At 33.9% G+C, this 22,896-nt stretch overlaps 1 protein-coding gene across 1 annotated transcript in view; it reads right to left on the reverse strand.

Moving 5' to 3' along the window:
• The window catches only part of LOC123540108 (lysophospholipid acyltransferase 2-like), a 132,231-nt gene that overhangs the window by 107,921 nt on the left and 1,414 nt on the right, over positions 1–22,896 (reverse strand). The window contains exon 2 of the mRNA XM_053525799.1: positions 20,645–20,680. Coding sequence (XP_053381774.1) covers positions 20,645–20,680 — 36 coding nt within the window. The remainder of the gene's footprint in view (positions 1–20,644; positions 20,681–22,896) is intronic.

Below are 22,896 nucleotides of genomic sequence, written 5' to 3' on the forward strand. Positions count from 1 at the left end.
TATCTGATCATACCTTGTATTGTACTGTTTCTGTAAGACACAATCTACATCATTAAGGCATGATACAAACACCAAAATTAATTACCTTCTTAATTCCATGTAAACAAAATTTCCCAGACTGCACTTTTAAGGTATTAGATACCTAATAGTGTAGTATACTACCTCCTTTTGAAGAGTATTCAATTCCTACCATAAACCTACTTTTGACTTAAATTTTTCAAGGGGGCATAGGTTCAAGCCCCACTGGGACCAAATTTTTTCCCTTATATTCCTTTTTTCTAGTAAGTTTTTACTTTTTTCAAGACATTATTGATTTATTGTACAGAATTGGAAATTTTTTATTTGATAAGTGATTTCTTGCTGTTCAAAGTGAATTTACCTCTGAAACAGAAGGGGGCAGAGTTAGACATCTTTAAAAATACTGAGTTACATGCAGTAAAAGTTCTCTATTTTGCCTTTACTCTTTAGATTACATATTGTGGAAGAAATGTAGGTAGGTTTTACTTCTGCCCCAAGCTTATTTTTGAATGAAGTGACAAAATTTTAAACAGTCCCACAGGACTCGACCTTAATTTTTCAATGTTGGAGTTAGAATTCTGTTTCATTAAAATCCTTTTACTTGAGGCACCCTAGAAAAAAATTATACTGACAGTTTTATTTTGTGTTTTATAATTGTTTACCAATAGTTTGACGTTTCTTTCGTCAAAATTTATCGTATAATGAATTCTCTGCAAACATTTTGGACAATGGCCATCACTTTGAAATTTGTCTCTACTTGAGGAAATATCATAAATTATACAAAATTTATAAAAAAAATAATTAATTATAGGCACGGTAAAAGTTGTTTAAAAATTGCAACACAGTGCAAAACAATGTCAACTTTAAGAATATACCTAGCGAATGCCATTTTTTAAACATTTCTATTAGGTATCTGATACCTTAAATGCAGACCCTTTAACTGACCATTCTTGAAGAGCCACGTCAGTACTTTATAAACTTGAAGCCCAAAAATGGGCCTAAGTCACTAACCTGACGGGCCAAGTTACTCATCATTCTGAGAAACGAAGTCATATACCTGAGGAGGAATGCCACTTACCTGAGGGGGAAGCACAAATTTCTATATGTATGGCTGTGAAATCATTTTTTTTTTGTAGGGGGGACTATCTGTTGTGAATTTTGTGGTCTTGTCAATCCACAAAATTCAATACCAGCAAGCAGTAATATATCCATTCATCATATCGTCACCTTAGTGCAAAAAGTGAATAAGTCCTTCTTTAAGTCAATGCAGTTATCCACTTTTTGCACTGAGGTGACGATATGTTCAAAGGTCAAAATCTATGCATTTATAACCCCATATAATTGCAGTTTTGGCCAAAACCACAAAATTTAATGCCCACGAAATAAAATGATTTTACAGCATATCTTTGTTGAAAACCCTGATATATTTCTGAATAAATGTTTTCTTATTTTACATTGTATCTATGTGACAACCTAAAACTTCACTCTAGGAACCCTGCTTGAACCAAATTTGGAGAGAACAGAATGTATAAACCTTTTCATTTTGATAAATGAATACTTTATAATAAATTTATTCAGATTTACAAATTTCTCCAAAACACAAAAATAACCACTTTAACAGTGCTTAATATACCGGTATATAATAATTTTGCTGTATTAAATGAATGTGGTGACTCCCAACATAGTAGGCCACAATGACATAAGGGGCCCATATGCACCAAAGGAACATCCCTGAGAAGTTTCATGCTTGAAACAGAGTGAGTTTCAGAAAACAGATGGACAACAGTCATTGGGTGTTTGGGAAAAGCTCACTCTGAGCTTAACAGAAATTGAAATTTAAAGAAAGAAACAACAACATTTTTACTCTAAATTTGCAACTGCTTGAGTAAAGCTAATGCAAGATTAACCATTTATGATTTCATGAAATTCATCATATTTTGCATATTTAGCTTGCAGAAACATGTAGAGTATACTTGAATGACAGCCGAGACAAATATAGAAACAAATAATTTGTCTATGTCATTCCCTCAGGCTGTCCAGTCATAAGCAATAAGAACAGTTCTTTAAAAAAAAATAAACTGTTCCAAAAATATCTTTTGTAACATATAATGTATAGTAAAACCTGTCTTAAGCAGCCAGCTAAGGAAGTGAGAAAATGTGGCTGCTTACAGCAGGTGGCTGCCTAATTGCAAGTAATTTATAAAATGAATGACCATTTTGGGAAATGAGACACTGGCTGCTTAATAGAGGTGACCGCTAAGGCAGGTTTTACTGTATTTAGACAATACAGTTGTTGGTTTATCATTTTTCGAGAATTTCACTTAAATAATTCATCAGTAGTTTGCTTAAACTTCCATAATTATCTACCAGCACTATACATATACATGTTCTCCAACTTCCCAACATAATAACATGTCAGAAATGTACGATTTTCAGACATTCTGTCTTCTATCTAAATGTTGTAGATAAAATATTGCTCACCTAAGAACCAAACCCTCACCCTCTAGGTTATCAGGCTCAATATTCAGTTAAACTGTGGGTGACACTGTCAAATTTTAACTACGAACAGTTTCATAGTAAAGACAAACTCTGTGACTATCACCATCTGTCATCCACTCTCTTAGAATTTTTTTTTTGATTTTTGGTAAGTGTTATTGATTTGAACTAAATTTGCAGAACAAGGAAGCCATGAATTGCTAAATTACCAAAGGCTACAGTCATTGATTTTGTAAACATGATTACTGTTGTACTACTTAACATATTCAGTAGCCGGACAGAATTCGATGTTTTTCATTCAGTATTTTCTTAGAAATCAATAGACATGAATGAAACGCACACCAAATAAACTTTAGCTCCTAATACATCTGCAAAAATAAACAGTTTTCTTTATCATTTACTTTTAGTTATAAAATATACTTTAAGACACTTTAGAAATCCAGTTGTGCCCATAAAAATCATGGCAGTTTACCTAATGTACTGGAATATCTGGTTATTAACTGTAAGCATTACAGGTGACAAATCATGGCAGTTTACCTAATGTATAGGAAGATCTGGTTGTTAATTGCAAGCAACACAGGTGACAAATCATGGCAGTTTACCCAATGTACTGAAAGATCTGGTTATTAACTGTAAACATTACAGGTGACAAATCATGGCAGTTTACCTAATGTATAGGAAGATCTGGCTACTAACTGTAAGCAACACAGGTTAAAAACCATGGCAGTTTACCCAATGTACAGGAAGATCTGGTTATTAACTGTAAGCAACACGGGTGACAAATCTTGGCTGTTTACCAAATGTACAGGAAGATCTGGTTATTAACTGTAAACAACAAAGGTGACAAATCATGGCAGTTTACCCAATGTACAGGAAGATCTGGTTATTAACTGTAAGCAACACAGGTGACAAATCATGGCAGTTTACCCAATGAACAGGAAGGTCTGGTTATTTACTGTAAGCAACAAGGGTGACAAACATATGGCAGTTTACCCAATGTACAGGAAGATCTGACAAATTACCCAATGTACTGGAAGATCTGGTTATTAACTGTAAGCAACACAGGTGACAAATCATGGCAGTTTATCCAATGTACAGGAAGATCTGGTTATTAACTGTAAGCAACACAGGTGACAAATCATGGCAGTTTACCCAATGTGTAGGAAGATCTGGTTATTAACTGTAAGCAACACGGGTGACAAATCATGGCAGTTTACCCAATGTACAGAAAGATCTGGTTATTAACTGTAAGCAACACAGGTGACAAATCATGGCAGTTTACCTAATGCATAGGAAAATCTGGTTATTAACTGTAAGCAACACGGGTGACAAATCATGGTAGTTTACCTAATGTACAGAAAGATCTGGTTATTAACTGTAAGCAACACGGGTGACAAATCATGGCAGTTTGCCTAATGTACAGGAAGATCTGGTTATTAACTGTAAGCAACACGGGTGACAAATCATGGCAGTTTACCCAATGTACAGGAAGATCTGGGTTATTAACTGTAAACAACATGGGTGACAAATCACGGCAGTTTACCCAATGTACAGGAAGATCTGGTTATTAACTGTAAGCAACACAGGTGACAAATCATGGCAGTTTAGCCAATGTACAGGAAGATCTGGTTATTAACTGTTAGCAACACAGGTGACAAATCATGGCAGTTTACCTAAAGTACAGGAAGATCTGGTTATTAACTGTAAGTAACAAAGGTGACAAATCATGGCAGTTTACCCAATGTACAGGAAGATCTGGTTATTAACTGTAAACAACAAAGGTGACAAATCATGGCAGTTTACCCAATGTACAGGAAGATCTGGTTATTATCTGTAAGCAACGGGTGACAAATCATGGCAGTTTACCTAATGTACAGGTGTATCTTATTGATTCGATAGCCTGATATTACAAATATACCTTTTGCTGTATTTTTGTTAAATGCATTTTGCCGCTTATGTATAAGGTTTACGTTGTTTAGCACATTGGCACTATTTTACAAGCTGACATCAGTTCCGCTATTTATATATTACCCTGATGAAGCCTTTCAGGGAAACGTTAGTATATTAAACACGGTGGCGATACCCTGGGTATGCAGGGGTGCAAAATGGCGGCGGAATCTCTCGATTCAGGTAACATTTTTCATTATTACTGTCTTAATACTTAACCCATTTTAACGAAATAAAAACGAGTGCCCGCTCATAAAAATACTACACCCTCGGCTATTAAGCTTGGGCTCCTGAGTTTCGTAGTTTTTGTGAAAAGTGCAACGGCGCATTCTGATGGAAAAAATGCAACTGCTATGTAGGGGGGCATTTTTATGAAAATGACTAAACCAACTATCCCCGTGTGTTTCGAAAAACGGCTTGTAGGGCGGAACCGGGCTTGACATGTTCCAAAGCTGTTGTAGAACTATAGCAAGTGAAATCGCCAGTTTTCGGCAATTCCGGGCGATTGAAAGGAAATGCTATGTGGGGGAGGTCTTTTCATTATGTTATGTGGGGGTGCTTTTGACATGTGGGGGTGATTCAAGTTAACTGGCTGCTAAAGACACGCAATAATCCGGACAAATAAAGCCAGCGAAAAATACTTTTAACTGTTAGGGCATGTTATATGTCAATATATATTGTGAACTGATGATGTCCGTCTGTTCGTCTTTGCATGTTTCTTCTCATACATCGTTGGCACTAGAAACTTAAAACTTGATCACGATACTTCTATGGCCTTTGGAGAGTGCATTTTCATACGACACCTAGATATAAAGCTATAGGTGTCATAAGGGGCCTGGACCTATTATATTAAATCTGGCCATAACTTGTTCTGAATTAGTACTTGACCAGTTTGGCTAATAATCAAATAACTACCTTGTTGACAAGATGTTCAATTATATTCTTTAATATTTGACCTTTACCTATATTTGACTTTTCACCTTTACTTTTAAAAGTCGGAACATAGTCATTTTGATGTCCATCTGATATATGACATCTACTGTTTAAACGCTAAAAACAGTTAGTTTGCTGTAATGTTTTTTATTACTTCACACATTTGACTCATATTCACAAATACCAATTCTTATGACAAGATGTTCCCTTTGATGTATTTAAGTATGACAATGTCCTTCATTTTACTTTGATTTTTGCGTTTAAAAATCGGAAATAATTAAATTCCCCATAACCTTTGTCAGATTTTATGACCAACTCGGCTGTAATGTAAACTGAACAATCCATGCAAGAAAAAAGCGGCGTATATACGCGATGGTGTCATTTGACAAATTCTAGTGATTTATTGTAGTCTTCCTTTAAACACATTGTGGCAGCGGACGAAAATACATATTACTTTTAGGCAGGTCAATAAAACTACAAAATTACCAATAGTAAGTCATTTATTGTAATGTTACATACTCAATACTATAATATTAAAAAGTTGTAATCGCTTCACATTTCCAAATGAATGCAATGCTGTTTCAGTATTGCTATTATACGACAAAGATTGTCTTTATTTAATGAAGAAAACGCTTCACGATCTCATTTACCACCGGTGCAAATGTCATGTGAGAATAGTAAAATTCAATTTGAAATACAAATGCTGTTTCAGTAAGACTAACCCCGACGTATATTACTAAAAACATATCATATCTCCGTTGCCGCTGTTGGATTTTTGCGATTTTTGCGACTGGGGTTTATATCAATTGATCGCCTGCATCTCCACAACCAGGAAGCGATGGTAACATTCATAAAAACTCTTTTAAATAAATTGGAAAAAATATTAAAGGTGGCATTAGAAATTGTTTTGTACTGAAATATAGTCATGACAGTTGAAACTTAAAATATTCTATGGTTCTAAGTGGTAAAGCAGTTGTCTAAATAACGATTTTAAATATTTTCGATATCACTATCTTCCTCCTTCTATTATTTTAAAAAGAAATTGTACGTAAAACATAATATTATTGAATAGAACCTTTCAATTCTTTTTTTTAATTGCAAGAACCGTGTTGGCCCGTATAAATTTACTGCTAGTACATAGGGGAAATAATTGGCCGTTCGAGCAATATTTTGATGGGTCAAACTCGTTCACATACACAGGCTAAATTTCAAATATACAACAATTCGGTTTGAAATATCATGCTACGATTTTGACTTTCACTATATATTTCTACTAACACGTTCTTCTTCATTTTTTTTTCAAAGTTAAAACAGTCAATCAGAAAATTAGATAAGGAAACATTGCTGCCACGGCACTCGTAGCACCGAAAACAAAACAAAACAAAATATTTGGTAGGTGGGGCATGGAGTACGCTAACTGGCTATAAGTATACGAGAAAACTAAGAAAAACAAGATCTGTTTTTGAAGCACAATGCCCCCGTTGAAATATGAAGCTGGAAAAAGAGCTATGTGCTTGACGTGTAAATATGTCAAAACGAAGACCAAGGTCAAATGTTTATTTACCAATGTAATGGGCATGTACAATGAATGGGATGTGTGAATATGGAAGGATTTCATAAAGAAATGAAAAAGTAATGGTAAAACTTAAGAAATTTGCTAAGTGTTTGGCCTCGAAAAATTTATCTTGAATGCCGAGTTCATATTTTTAAGCGAGGAGAAGCATGTGTGAGTTTCATATATATATATATATATATATATATATATATGATATATTGATATATATATCAAGAAATGAATCATTCATTAGCATTAATTTGATAAATAGGAAAATATAAATAGGAAAATTGCCAAGTGTCTTACCGTGAAAAAATTATCCTGAAGGTCATTGTAACATGTCTATATATCAATGTAAAGGTAATATGACAATGAGTAAAGTATGTGAGTTTCAAAGACATCAATTAAGAGCTATTGTCCCCGATTTAACGGATACGGGGATAAAAACACAGGGAATATTATCAAAATACAAGTACAAATCTGAACGGACGGAGTTGACAATCTGTTCCAGAGATATTTACCTAAATGTGTCCGTAGAAGGCATTTAAATGTTTACTTCACATCCACCTTCAAAATGAAAAATTCTTGAAAAGGTTTTTTCCACTGAGATAATTTCTATCCATATTATATATACTTTATATATCAAATGATCATATCACTGCGTGCCTCTAGCAGCCTAGCAGCCAGTTAAGTCACCCCCACATGTCAAAAGCACCCCCACATAACATAATGAAAACACCTCCCCCACATAGCATTTCCTTTCAATCGCCCGGAATTGCTGAAAACTGGTGATTTCACTTGCTAAAGTTCTACAACAGCTTTGGAACATGTCAAGCCCGGTTCCGCCCTACAAGCCGTTTTTCGAAACACACGGGGATAGTTGGTTTAGTCATTTTCAGAAAAATGCCCCCCTACATAACAGTTGCATTTTTTTCCATCAGAATGTGCCGTTGCACTTTTCACAAAAACTACGAAACTCAGGAGCCTAAGCTTTATAGCCGAGGGTGTAGTATTCTTATGAGCGGGCACTCGTCTTTATTTCGTTAAAATTGGTTAAGTATTAAGACAGTTATAATGAAAAATGTTACCTGAATCGAGAGATTCCGCTGCCATTTTGCACCCCTGCATACCCAGGGTATCGCCACCGTGTTAAAATTGTAATAGTTTTTCGTGTTTGGTGGTATTTTTTGACTATTATCTATATACTGTTTTAATAACAAAACTTTAATACCATAAACATCACTGTTTTCTTGAAATGCAGTAACATTAAATTACTACACAACTATTTGGCAAGTAAAAACACTAGTTGTCACACAGGACCTCAAAATAGTACACTGTGTTAGCACCATGTCAGCAAATCCGATATGTTACTTCATTCCCTTGTCAGTACAAGACATAATGATTATGCTTTCAGTTTTGTTTATGAAAGAAAGGATATTAATTCAAATATAATTTTTATAATATGTAGTAAATGCATTCTGTCAAAGTAATGTCTAATGTCTGAACTGGCCAGCAGTTTTCTTCCGCAATAATTTACTTTTTGGCCTATGATGCCATGAAAGAAACAGGACAGCCATGTACTACAAAAAGCCCATGGAAAGGGTACCAGTACCTTAAACTGCTTTCTGACTATGCATGTCTATTGACTTCAATTTTACATATTTTACATCATGATTTCCTTTACCATTTTGTGACAATGTCACATAGTAGCAACTACATGTATATTACATACTGGAAAATCAACCTTGTCAGATGTTGCCTTTAATCCTAATCCGACATGTTACCAGTAATTATCATAACATACCACTTTAAGTTTCTCATGAATTAACAATGCTCTTACTAAAATCTGACCTCAAAATCCTTAAAGCTGTTCACTTCCAGATTTATGTTAAATTTTTCAAAATTTAGAAAATGCTTGTATTGCTATTTAAATTAAACGTGGATAGAAAGAATTTTAAAGTAGAAATGTTCAGTGCCTGGACTGGTATTTTGCACCCCAGACCTCTAGACTGACTTGGCAGTCAAGCATATATCACTAGACTATCGGGCCACATTTAAAAAGAATTGATTTATACAATACTGGCTGAACTACCTTTCAAGAAAATTTTAAAAGTAAAACAATGAACTGAGTAGTCAGTTTTGCAATTGCTAAATAATTTTCATTTAACTTCTGGTTCTGGTATACTTGGAAAACATTTTCTTACTTTTAATTGTCCAAATGTTTTAATGGAAAAACACACTGAGTTGCAGCAGCTCTGTCACAGATTTAAATTGAAAATGAAAACAGGAGTCACATGTACATAGCCCTAAATGTTATCAATAAAATATGTTACAGAAAGTAAATGCAATGCAATGTTTGGAATATGCAATTGCAAGCAGAAATACCTCTTCTAATTGATATAATATGCAAAAATTTCAAATACCAATGGTAATCAAGGCAACTAATGGTTTGTCTAAGCAAATGACCTCTTTACCACATCCTATTCTATCTGTTAGACTTTACACTTTTGAAGTAAATCTTACATAATATCACTTGATGGACATAATTATATGAATCCACTGGATTATTGGAGTATTCATAATAAAAATAAGGAGGATCAGAGTTATGGAACCTATGATGATGTTTTTTACCTGTAAAATTCACTAACAGTTGCACTCCAGACCTAGAATCGCACACCAAAAACAAATCCATTTTTGTCTGTTTTGAAAAGTTACTTGTTTTCTAGGTTGTCACTGATGACAAAGGCTGTATTGATATATCAATACAAATCTATCAAAGTATCAACATAAATCTGTTTCAATATATCAACACAAGTCTGAATCTTAGTATCAACATAAGTCTGTTTCAATATATCAACACAACTGTGGACCGATGTATCAACACAAGTCTGTATCAATACTAGTATATCAACAAAAGTCTGTATCAATACTAGTATATCAACACAAGTCTGTATCAATACTAGTATATCAACAGAAGTCTGTATCAATACTAGTATATCAACAAAAGTCTGTATCAATACTAGTATATCAACAGAAGTCTGTATCAATACTAGTATATCAACAGAAGTCTGTATCAATACTAGTATATCAACAGAAGTCTGTATCAATACTAGTATATCAAAACACAAGTTTGTATCAATACTAGTATATCAACAGAAGTCTGTATCAATACTAGTATATCAACAGAAGTCTGTATCAATACTAGTATATCAACAAAAGTCTGTATCAATACTAGTATATCAACAAAAGTCTGTATCAATACTAGTATATCAACAGAAGTCTGTATCAATACTAGTATATCAACAGAAGTCTGTATCAATACTAGTATATCAACAGAAGTCTATATCAATACTAGTATATCAACAGAAGTCTGTATCAATACTAGTATATCAACAAAAGTCTGTATCAATACTAGTATATCAACAGAAGTCTGTATCAATACTAGTGTATCAACAAAAGTCTGTATCAATACTAGTATATCAAAACACAAGTTTGTATTAATACTAGTGTATCAACAGAAGTCTGTATCAATACTAGTATATCAACAGAAGTCTGTATCAATACTAGTATATCAACAGAAGTCTGTATCAATACTAGTATATCAACACAAGTTTGTATTAATACTAGTATATCAAAACACAAGTTTGTATTAATACTAGTGTATCAACAGAAGTCTGTATCAATACTAGTATATCAACACAAGTCTGTATCAATACTAGTATATCAACAGAAGTCTGTATCAATACTAGTATATCAACAAAAGTCTGTATCAATACTAGTATATCAACAGAAGTCTGTATCAATACTAGTATATCAAAACACAAGTTTGTATTAATACTAGTATATCAACAAAAGTCTGTATCAATACTAGTATATCAAAACACAAGTTTGTATTAATACTAGTATATCAACAAAAGTCTGTATCAATACTAGTATATCAAAACACAAGTTTGTATTAATACTAGTGTATCAGCATCAGTCTGTTTCAATATATCAACACAAGTCTGAATCTTAGTATCAACATAAGTCTGTTTCAATATATCAACACAACTGTGGACCGATGTATCAACACAAGTCTGTATCAATACTAGTATATCAACAAAAGTCTGTATCAATACTAGTATATCAACAAAAGTCTGTATCAATACTAGTATATCAAAACACAAGTCTGTATCAATACTAGTATATCAACACAAGTCTGTATCAATACTAGTATATCAAAACACAAGTCTGTATCAATACTAGTATATCAACACAAGTCTGTATCAATACTAGTATATCAAAACACAAGTCTGTATCAATACTAGTATATCAACACAAGTCTGTATCAATACTAGTATATCAAAACACAAGTCTGTATCAATACTAGTATATCAACACAAGTCTGTATCAATACTAGTATATCAAAACACAAGTCTGTATCAATACTAGTATATCAACACAAGTCTGTATCAATACTAGTATATCAACAGAAGTCTGTATCAATACTAGTATATCAACAGAAGTCTGTATCAATACTAGTATATCAAAACACAAGTCTGTATCAATACTAGTATATCAACAGAAGTCTGTATCAATACTAGTATATCAACACAAGTCTGTATCAATACTAGTGTATCAACAGAAGTCTGTATCAATACTAGTATATCAACACAAGTCTGTATCAATACTAGTGTATCAACAGAAGTCTGTATCAATACTAGTATATCAACACAAGTCTGTATCAATACTAGTATATCAACAGAAGTCTGTATCAATACTAGTATATCAAAACACAAGTCTGTATCAATACTAGTATATCAACAGAAGTCTGTATCAATACTAGTATATCAAAACACAAGTCTGTATCAATACTAGTATATCAACAGAAGTCTGTATCAATACTAGTATATCAACAAAAGTCTGTATCAATACTAGTGTATCAACAGAAGTCTGTATCAATACTAGTATATCAACAAAAGTCTGTATCAATACTAGTGTATCAACAGAAGTCTGTATCAATACTATCAACAAGTTGTATCAATAGATCAACAAAGTCTGTATCAATACTAGTATATCAACAGAAGTGTCATAGTATATCACAAGTCTGTATCATAAGTATATCAAACACAAGTCTGTATCAATACTAGTATATCAACAGAAGTCTGTATCAATACTAGTATATCAAAACCAAGTCTGTTAATACTAGTATATCAACAGAAGTCTGTACATACTAGTATATCAACACAAGTTTGTATCAATACTAGTATATCAACAAGTCTGTATCAATACTAGTATATCAACAGAGTCTGTATCAATACTAGTAATCAACAAGTCTGTATCAATACTAGTATATCAACAGAAGTCTGTATCAATACTAGTATATCAACAGAAGTCTGTATCAATACTAGTATCAAAACACAAGTTTGTATCAATACTGTATATCAACACAAGTTTGTATCAATACTAGTATATCAAAAAGTCGTACATACTAGTATATCAACAAAGTCTGTATCAATACTAGTATATCAACAGAAGTCTGTATCAATACTAGTATATCAACAATCTTATCAATCTAGTTATCAACAAGTCTGTATCATACTAGTATATCAACAAAGTCTGTATCAATACTAGTATATCAACAAAGTCTGTATCAATACTAGTATATCAACAAAGTCTGTATCAATACTAGTATACAACAAGTTGTATAATATATATCAACAGAAGTCTGTATCAATACTAGTATATCAACAAAGTCTGTATCATACAGTATTCAAAACAAATTGTATCAATACTGTAATCAACACAAGTTTGTATCAATACTAGTATATCAACACAAGTCTGTATCAATACTAGTATATCAACAGAAGTCTGTATCAATACTAGTATATCAACAATCTGACTCTGTATATCAAAGAGCTGTATCAGTTATCAACAGAAGTCTGTATCAATACTAGTAATCAAACAGAAGTTATATACTATATTCAAACAGTCTGATGATCATAATCAAAAAGTTGTAAATTTTAAATTGCAATACTGTATATCAACAGAAGTCTGTATCATACTAGTAACAATATCAATCTAGTATGAAGTCTGTATCAAATACTATATCTTCAACTGTAAAGAGTCTGTATCAATACAGTATATCAACAGAAGTCTGTATCAATACTGGTATATCAACAAAGTCTGTATCAATTGTAAAAACAAAATGTATATTATATCACAAAAGTCTGTGATCAATACTAGTATATCAAAACACAAGTCTTGTATCAATACTAGTTATCAACAAAGTCTGTATCATATTATACAAAACACAAGTTTATAACTTGTTGACCCGATGTATCATCACAACACAAGTTGTTTTAATCTATTCAAGTGTATGATGTATCACACAAGTTTACAATTAATCAGAGATGTGTAAGTACTATAGTAGTGAGCTACACAAGATTTAACATAAGCTCAAGTCTAGAGCAATACTAGTATATCAACAAGCATGTCATGTGAATGGATATGTAATCAAAAAAGTTGTAAATGTATGATCAAAACAAAGTTGCAAAACTAGTATATCAACCAGTGTATCAATACAGTATACAACAAATTGACAATACTGTAGTTAAGTTTTTCATATCAGTATATCCCAGTTGTGTACTACTAGATATCAACAGTTTGAATCAATACTAGTAATCAAAACCAATTTGAAATACTTATATCAACACAAGTTGTATCTATAATATAGTCTATCATATATTTCAAAACACATTTTTATACTGATTAAAGAAAGTCGATCAATACAGTATATCAAACACAAGTGTTAATACTAGTAACACAGAGTCTGTATCAATATAGAATCAAAACCAAGTTTGTATATACTAGTATATCACAAGTCTGTATCATTACTAGTATATCAAAACACAAGTTTGTTTTAATACTAGTATATCAACAGAAGTCTGTATCAATATATCAACACAAGTCTGGACCGATGTATCATGCCCACTTTATTTTGATGATGTATACCAAGTTTCATTTCAATTGGATGGAGACTGTAGGAGGAGCTGAGTACACAAAGAAACAAGAGCTGTCTGAGGACAGCAATACTGACTATTCAACAAGCCATGTCAATTGAATGGATATTAAAGTCCAAAAAGGGGTAAAATTTTGTAAAATTGCAAAACTGGGTTATGGAACCTGTACAATGCGTATCAGCTCGTAACAATTGACAATTGTGTGAAGTTTCAATCTATTCCCATTGGTGGGTACTGAGATACCAGCATACATACAAAAACTTAACCAAAAATTTCTAAGTCAAAAAAGGGGCATAATTTTGTAAAAAAGCAAAATAGAGTTATGGAACCTGTGCAATGCCTGTCAGATCATGACAATGAACAAGTGTGTGAAGTCTCAATCCATTCCCATCAGTGGGTACTGAGATACCAGCTTACATACAAAAACTTAACCAAAAAACTGCTACGTTGAAAAAGGGCATAATTCTGTAAAAATGCAAAGTAGAGTTATGAAACCTGTGCATTGCATGTCAGATCATCACAGGGAACAAGTGTGTGAAGTTTCAATCTATTCCCATTTGTGGGTACTGAGATATCAGCTTACATATAAAACCTTTACCAAATCGGGACGCCGACGCATGGGTGAGTCCATAGCTCTACCTATTCTTTGAATAGTCTTTGAAGCTAAAAAAGAACTTTACATGAAAGCTCAAAAGTATGGGCAAGTTAATGTCTTAATGATGAATACCAAGTTTCATTTCAGTTGTACGGAAGCTGTCGGAGAAGTTGGGTACATTAAGAAAGTGTGATGGATGGACAGACAGACAGGAAAGTTCAAACACTATGATTATGCTTCCCTGGTCTCAAACACTGGGTGGCATAAAAAATTAAAGTAGCTAACTGAACATTGCAAGTTAGTGTTTTTGTGGAGGTGGATGGGGGCGGGAGGGTGTTTTTGTGTTCTAAAAATTTTCTGGTAAGATTTGAACAATCACTTAGCTCCAATTAAAGCCTCCACCCCCACTTTGAAAACACTCTTACACCTATGACATTTAAAAAATATCATTATTTCTGTGAGACAGCCCTACATTTTGTAGCACTGATTTATGGGTGAGTATAGTTCATTAATATACCATGATGCCCTAGTAACCTAGGTTATGAACTAAGGAACCTCCAAAACTTCACACAAGCCATTCTGCATAATACGCATACAAAATACTGCAAATTACAACCTTTAAACACACCAGAAAATTCTGTTATTTTCAGGAAATGAAAGACTTTTTTCCTCAAAATTTTTATGGAGAACTGTCCTGACAAAATTATATGAAACAAATCACTCTCACTGTTACTGTCCAGTTCAATGTGCCAGAGTTTGAGTGCAGTCAGACCTGCCATACAGACATTGTTTTAGCAGACACAAGTTATGAAAGCAGATTTTTTTAAAACCATTTGTAAAAGAAAAACTGTAATTTCAATTTCATTAGAACATAAAAATGTACAAATCACATGAAAGCTTCTTACTTGACTATATTAAAATGTTATTTAAATGTTATGGTCTGGCCGATATCAGAGGCTTTTATCAATATTTCATTTGAACAAGAGCTTGTCGAACATGTATTGCCCCCCTTGATGCATTCAGTAATTGCACAAGGAACAGAAACTAGAAAATGCTTTTGTAAAAAAGCGCATGTCTCCCCCAATGCAAAGTCCTATAGGCAAGAAGTCAATAGGGGTCTGGAGCGAAAGTCAAAGAGACACTGATGGTTGGCTGCAATAGGGATCATCTACTTGGTATGTCCAGTCATCCCGCTAAATTTCAACACTCTTGGCCTAGTGGTTCTCAAGTCACTGTTCAGGCTCCTGTGACCTTGACCTTTGATCAAGTGACCTCAAAATAAATAGGGGTCATCTACTCTGCATGTCCAATTATCCTATTAAGTTTCAACATTGTAGGTCAAGTGGTTCTCAAGTTATTTCCAAAAAAATGATTTTACATGAACAGGCCACTGTGACCTTGACCTTAAATAGACTGACCCCAAAATCAATAGGGGTCATCTACTCTGCATGTTCAATCATTCTATGAAGTTTCAACATTCTGGGTCAAGTGGTTCTCAAGTAATTGATCGGAACTGGTTATCAATGTTCAGGCCCCTGTGACCTTGACCTTTAACTGAGTGACCCCAAATACAATAGGGGTCATTTACTCTGCATGAACAATCATCCTATGAAGTTTCAACATTCTGGGTCAAGAGGTTCTCAAGTTATTGATTGGAAATGGTTTTCCAAGTTCAGGCCCCTGTGGCCTTGACCTTTAACAAAGTGACCCTAAAATTGTTAGGGGTCATCTACTCTGCATGACCAATCATCCTATGAAGTTTCATCATTCTTGGTCAAGTGGTTCTCAAGTTACTGACCTGAAATGGTTATCAATGTTCGGGCCCCTGTGACCTTGACCTTTCACAGAGTGACCCCAAAATCGTTAGGGGCCATCTACTCTGCATGACCAATCATCCTGTTAAGTTTCAACATTCTGGGTCAAGTGGTTCTCTAGTTATTGATCGGAAATGGTTTTCAATGTTCAGGCCCCTGTGACCTTGACCTTTGACGGAGTGACCCCAAAAACAATAGGGGTCGTCTACTCCAGCAGCACTACAACCCTATGAAGTTTGAAGGTTCTAGGTCAAATGGTTCTCCAGTTATTGCTCGGAAATGAAGTGTGACATACGGACGGACGGACGGACAGACAGACGGACAGACAGGGCAAAAACAATATGTCTCCTGGGGGAGACATAATTACTTGCTCACTGTAAACAAAAGTTCTACTGTTCTGGTTCAATGTGACATTGACCTTTGACCTATTGACCTCAAAATCAGCATGGATCATCTGCTGGTCATGATCAACCTCCCTATTAAGTTTAGTGATCCTAGGCTCAAGCGTTCTCAAGGTATCGTCCGGAAAGGGTTTAACTGTTCTGGGTCAATGTGACCTTGACCTTTAGCTTACATACCTCAAAATCTATAGGGGTCATCTACATGTCATGACCAACCTCCCTATCAAGTTTCATGATCCTAGGCCCAAGTGTTCTAAAGTTATTGTCTGGAAACAGTTAAATGTTCCGGCTCACTTTAACCTTGACCTTTGACCTACTGACCTTAAAATCAATAGGGGTCATCTGCTGGTCACTTTGAATCTCTCTATCATCTTTCATGACCCTTGGCCAAAGCGTTCTCAAGTTAACGTCCAGAAACCATTTAACTGTTCCTGGCCAATCTGACCTTGAACTTTGACCAAATGACCTCAAAATCAAAAGGGGTCATCTGCTGGTCATGATCAAACTCCCTATCAATTTTATTTATTTTCAATTTAAAACATCTTGTTTACACATGAAAACATAAATTTTGATCTATTCCATTTGATATTTTTATGTTAAAACATTTTATACTGACACAGTTTCTACAGAAAATAAGAGTCTCAGGCTGAACGACCTACAAACACCTACATCATGAACATGTACACAATTCATATACAATATATAGGTAAGAAATATGTCTGCTACAAACTGTCCATGTCTATCTGCATGTAAATTTTCCTTGCTCTCAAACTTCAAAATAGATTAAACAATTGTTTTATAAACAATTATAGTCTTAGCTATATACATGTAGAATTTCATTCCTCTTAATTTAAGCACCTTAATTTTAGTTACCGTATTACACGTATTTAATATAACTCGAAATAAACTATACAACAAGAGCACCGCCTTGCGGGTGCTGACACTCATCTGATTTTTTTTGTGCAATAGAAATATTGTCCTACCCATGATTTTCTAAGTCCAAAAGGGCCATCATTCTTGCAAAAAGCAGGATAGAGTTATGTTTCTTGATGTACAGTGTCCACTTATGATGGTGAAAAACTGTTGCAAGTTTTAAAGCAATAGCTTTGATAGTTTATGAGAAAAGTTGACTTAAACATAATACTCAACCAAGAAAATGATTTTCTAAGTCCAAAAGGGGCAATAATTATTGCAAAAAGCAGGATGGAGTTATGTTGCTTGCTGTACAGGGTCAGCTTATGATGGTGAACAAAGTGTTGCAAGTTTCAAAGCAATAGCTTTGATAGTTTAAGAGAAAAAGTTGACCTAAACATAAAACTTAACCAAGAAATCTGATATTTTCTAAGTCCAAAAGGGGCCATAAATCTTGCAAAAAGCAGGATCGGAGTTATGTTTCTTGCTGTACAGGTCACTTATGATGGTGAACAAGTATTGCAAGTTTTAAAGCAATAGCTTTGATAGTTTAGGATAAAAGCTGACCTAAACATAAAACTTAACCAAGAAAACTGATTTTCTAAGTCCAAAAGGGGCAATAAATCTTGCAAAAAGCAAGATGGAGTTATGTTTCTTGATGTACAGGGTCTGCTTATGATGATGAACAAGTATTCCAAGTTTCAAAGCAATAGCTTTGACAGTTTAGGAGAAAAGCTGACCTAAACATAAAACTTAACCAGCAGGGACAAATCTGATAATATTCATTTTTTAAAAAAAAGGGCCATAAGATACTATGCAAAAAGTCAAGATGAAATCTATATGTTTCTTCGTATCTATACATAAACTAGCGTGGCAGCATGATGATGCGTGTGAACCAAGTATGCCCATGTTCATGCATTAGCTTTGATCAGTTAAGTGAAAAGTGAACCCTTCAAATAATAATTATTAGCCAAACGCGAAGACGGACAGTCCGATAGCACGCTGACAACTTCAATTATGATCCCATATAAACCTCATAATTTATTGTTACAGAAAGATCAGATGTATTATGCTAAAAATGAAGGAATAGCGGACTGGAATATAGAGGAATACAGTAACTAGTACTACGTTTAAATTGTCGCTTGTTAAGGGTCAAATACCCTGATACAAATAACGGATATTTCAACTGCTCTGATTACGCTTGCGGTGTGTATTCTGAAGTCTTCATTTCCTGGAGTATAACAGAATTTTTTAACTAAATATCTTCTTTTTAAAAATTAGAAATTAGGCAATCAAAAAGTCTGCAGCCTTTTTACAATAAATGAACATTTTGAAGGGACATACAAGACTTATTCATTTACCGTACATTTATTTACAATGTCAAACAGGAACTTTGAAGCCTCCACTTAACATCACTGTACAGTCATATATTACTTGGCAATACTTGCTAACAACACGTGACTTAGTAAATTTCACATGCTGAGTAACATTCCTATAGATACAGTTTCATGACCATGTCAAATATTTTCAAAGCTACATGGGACACAAACTTGTAAGCCTTTAATGCATATATTTGACTAAGTCTAGGGTCGTAACTCTGGTATTGTCGAGTATAATCCAAAACAAAACCCCAGGGGTAAAACTTCACACACTGAATAATATTCCTATGTGGTTTCATTACTCAAATACCTTTTGAGATATATGTGTCACAAACTTTTAAACTCTCTATGCATACTTTTGACTAAGTCAACAGCCATAACTCTGGTCTGAGTAAGATGCCACACAATAGCCAGGTAAATAACATCACATGCTGATTTACAAACCCATTTTTCATGACTCTAATGTTGCATACTTTTTACGATACTTGTGATGCAAATGTTCAGGTCCTTAAAGGATATTTCTGACATAGCCAAGGGCCATAAATCTGGTCTTGCCAAATGAAATCCCACATGTTGAGTAACAATCCTACAATGTTTTATGACTCTAAGTCAAATACTTTCTGAGATATCTGCAACATACAAATCTTAATAGGCCCTTCATGCATATTTACTAATTCAAGGTATATAACTCTGGTATAGTTGAGTGACCCCAGCCCCCCCCCCCCCCCCCCCCCCCCCCCCGGTCACAAACACACAAAACCAGGGGCATAACTTTTCATCCTAAATTACAATCCTATGATCTTTGATGACTTCGTAACCTGTAAAAGACTTAAAATATATGCTATGCACATCCAAATTTTGATGGACTGACAGATGAACGGACATCTGGACAGACACAGGCCTTTTTTTATGCTGATTTTAGGGCTGAAATTCGGCCCCATTCCCAAATCTAAAAAGTATACTTTTTTCCCCACATTGGCCAAAAATTCCCCATGCAAAAAAAAAATGAAATTAGTTTTGATTTTCAGTCCTGATTTTAACAACTTTTCAGCAAATATATTCCTCCAAACAATGATTTCGCGATGTAAATTTCCCCTCCAAAAGGGACCTGGTACCCTTCCCCAAATTTACAAAAAAAGGGCTGCAGACATACAGATAAAGGCAAAAACTAAGTGCTCCTCTCCCTCCAAAAGACTTTTTTGGGGACATAAAAAGTACTTTTATTTGTTGCTAAAAAAGGAAACTGTGAGGCAGTGAGTGGCAGTATTACACACATTCCTGATATTTCGATACCCATCTGGAGGCAGCCATATTTCACTGAACCCCCTAATACTGGCAAATACATGATTTTGTGTGTTTACTAAGAAGCAAAAATACAGTTTGAAGTTAAATAATGCAAAACTTTCAATATGTTCCACCATTAAACTTTATCTTCTGACAAGCTTTTAAAAAATTGTAAGTATTGTTAGATCAAATGTGGGTACTATTTCTAAAATTACTACAGACTTTTTTGTGCCTGATTTCTACAGCCAGGGGTAAATTTACCAATCCAAGCATGTATATATATTTAAATAATATAAAAAAAACACTTGCTGCTCGTTCTAATTCCATAGAATTATCATGAAACTTCTGAAATACAAAACAAATACAAGTAAGCATTTAAACATTTTATGTTGTATATATATACTTTATCGCATAGTGCGGCAATTTTCCTTTGCTCTTTGCAGTATGTTAAACATGGTAACACACATTAATACTACAAAATCTGTGCTGATATTTTACAAAACTGTTACGATATATATCAACACGGGAATCTCTATAGAGTTTCATTAGAAACTGTTGTGATATATATCAGCACAGTAAAACTGTTCCGATATATATATAGCAACACTTTTTCTCTTATCGTGGCCAGGTCATATTGAGGGAGTATAATTTTTTCCTTTCAAAGAAAAGATGATTTTAGCTCCAATTTACAGTTCACAGAGAAAGAATTATCACAAACACCTACATTTATAAAGTAAAAGAATAAATAAACGAGAATATTTCAAAGACTCGATAGTTATCGCCAAATTCAGAAATACATGAAATATATGAAATTCTGAGATTTCTCAAATGTTTCTTTTTCATTTTTTTTTTTTACAAACAAAACAACAAGTTTTACAATATGTTTGGCCAATGAAATGCAAAGATTTAAAACCAATGCAGAAATCTGTTGGATATTTTTATCTGGGGAACCCATTTTCTAAAACAGAAGTTTTAGTGTTTCAGTCAGCGAGGCGCAGAAAGGGAATCAAAAGTGTAAAAATAATAATAAACAAATTTAAATGAAAATGATATATAAATTTTAAACATAACCCGACGTTCAATAGCAGCTACGAAAGCAAACCGAGGTTGACTATAAAAACTCAGATTTCGTCTCATATGAATTCTTGATAATTCCAATAGATATAGAATAAAATTAGTGCAAAAAATCGACAGCCCTGCATCTTACGTAACTTTTAGCGTGAAATTAAAACTAGAACATGTTATCAGCAGACAATCATTATGTAGTTTGATTATTTCTACCCCACTTGATACCTCGGCATGTCTGAACTACTGCGCATGCGCAATGCTATCTTCATGCCCCATTAAGACAGAAAGTTGTTTTGTAAACGCAGGTGAGTTATCATGAAAAACCTAAACATTATACAGCCTTATAAAATAGTGGTTTGTTGTAGACATGAAGAACAAACATCTAAATGATCTAGATGAAACAATTACATGAATAACAACAAAATAAAGCAGACATTACATGTGTCCAGAAACTGGTCCTGTCCGGAAAATGGTTCCAAACCAGTATATATATTCAACAAAAATTTGACAAAAATATATGGTACTCATGAAAATTCAAAAAGAAAAAATCAATGAAATTCATTCTGCCATTCGGAAATATCTTAGTAAATGACAGAATATCTGATACTTCTGTTACCGAAGATCTAAGATCAGCGCTCTGAGGTAAAACGATAAATTTACAGGTAAGTCAAGGTTTATCTTACTTCATTCTTTTAATTATCTTCTTGCGTATCACTGGTGTAAATATCTTCACATAAAGGCTATATTTTATATATAACAAAAATAAAGGTGCACAAGACTTTGGGTCTGCTGCACTAGCGACGATGCACTAGACCTTAAATGGGTCCGCTGCACCGGTGACTGTTCACTAGCCACTGCCATTATTTTATGCCAGATCAAAAGAAAAATGGATTAGAATTACTTTAAAGTAAAAGGTGAGTCCATTGCATTTCATTTGATGAAATTATAGCATGACAGACTTCTAAAAGTTCTGGCACGATTCCTGGTTAGGTTAGGATTTAAACATCTCTGAGCTGAATTTTTATAGCTATATCTAAGCATTTTCTTTGAACCCCTAGCCACTTCCTTGCCTTAACTCAGAAGCAGACACTATATTTTATTTTCTCATCATAACTGTGTTACCCAGAACAGTATATCCTACAGTCATTAGTTTTGACGCCCTTAAGCAGTCTAACATGTATTTCATTAGTAATATAGATAAATTAAACAAATAAATAGTGTTGTTATAAACTATGGCATGTCTCCCTTTATTTTATTCCTGTTTTGTGAATTTTGTGGGCAAAAAGGTGTCAATATTTGTATTATTGCTGACTGACCATCGAGGCATCCATATTTTTAAGGCTCATGGGAAATGACGCCTTTTGATTTGCTGGCTCTCTTAACCAAAACTTCACTTTTCTGGAGCCTATATGGCCAAAATCATATTTGGCTGGTATAATTCTATGTGAATGCAGTCGAGACCTGAAACTTAAAAGGACAATAAACGAATTAAT

Source organism: Mercenaria mercenaria, chromosome 16, assembly GCF_021730395.1.
Source record: "Mercenaria mercenaria strain notata chromosome 16, MADL_Memer_1, whole genome shotgun sequence".
NCBI lineage: Eukaryota > Metazoa > Mollusca > Bivalvia > Venerida > Veneridae > Mercenaria > Mercenaria mercenaria.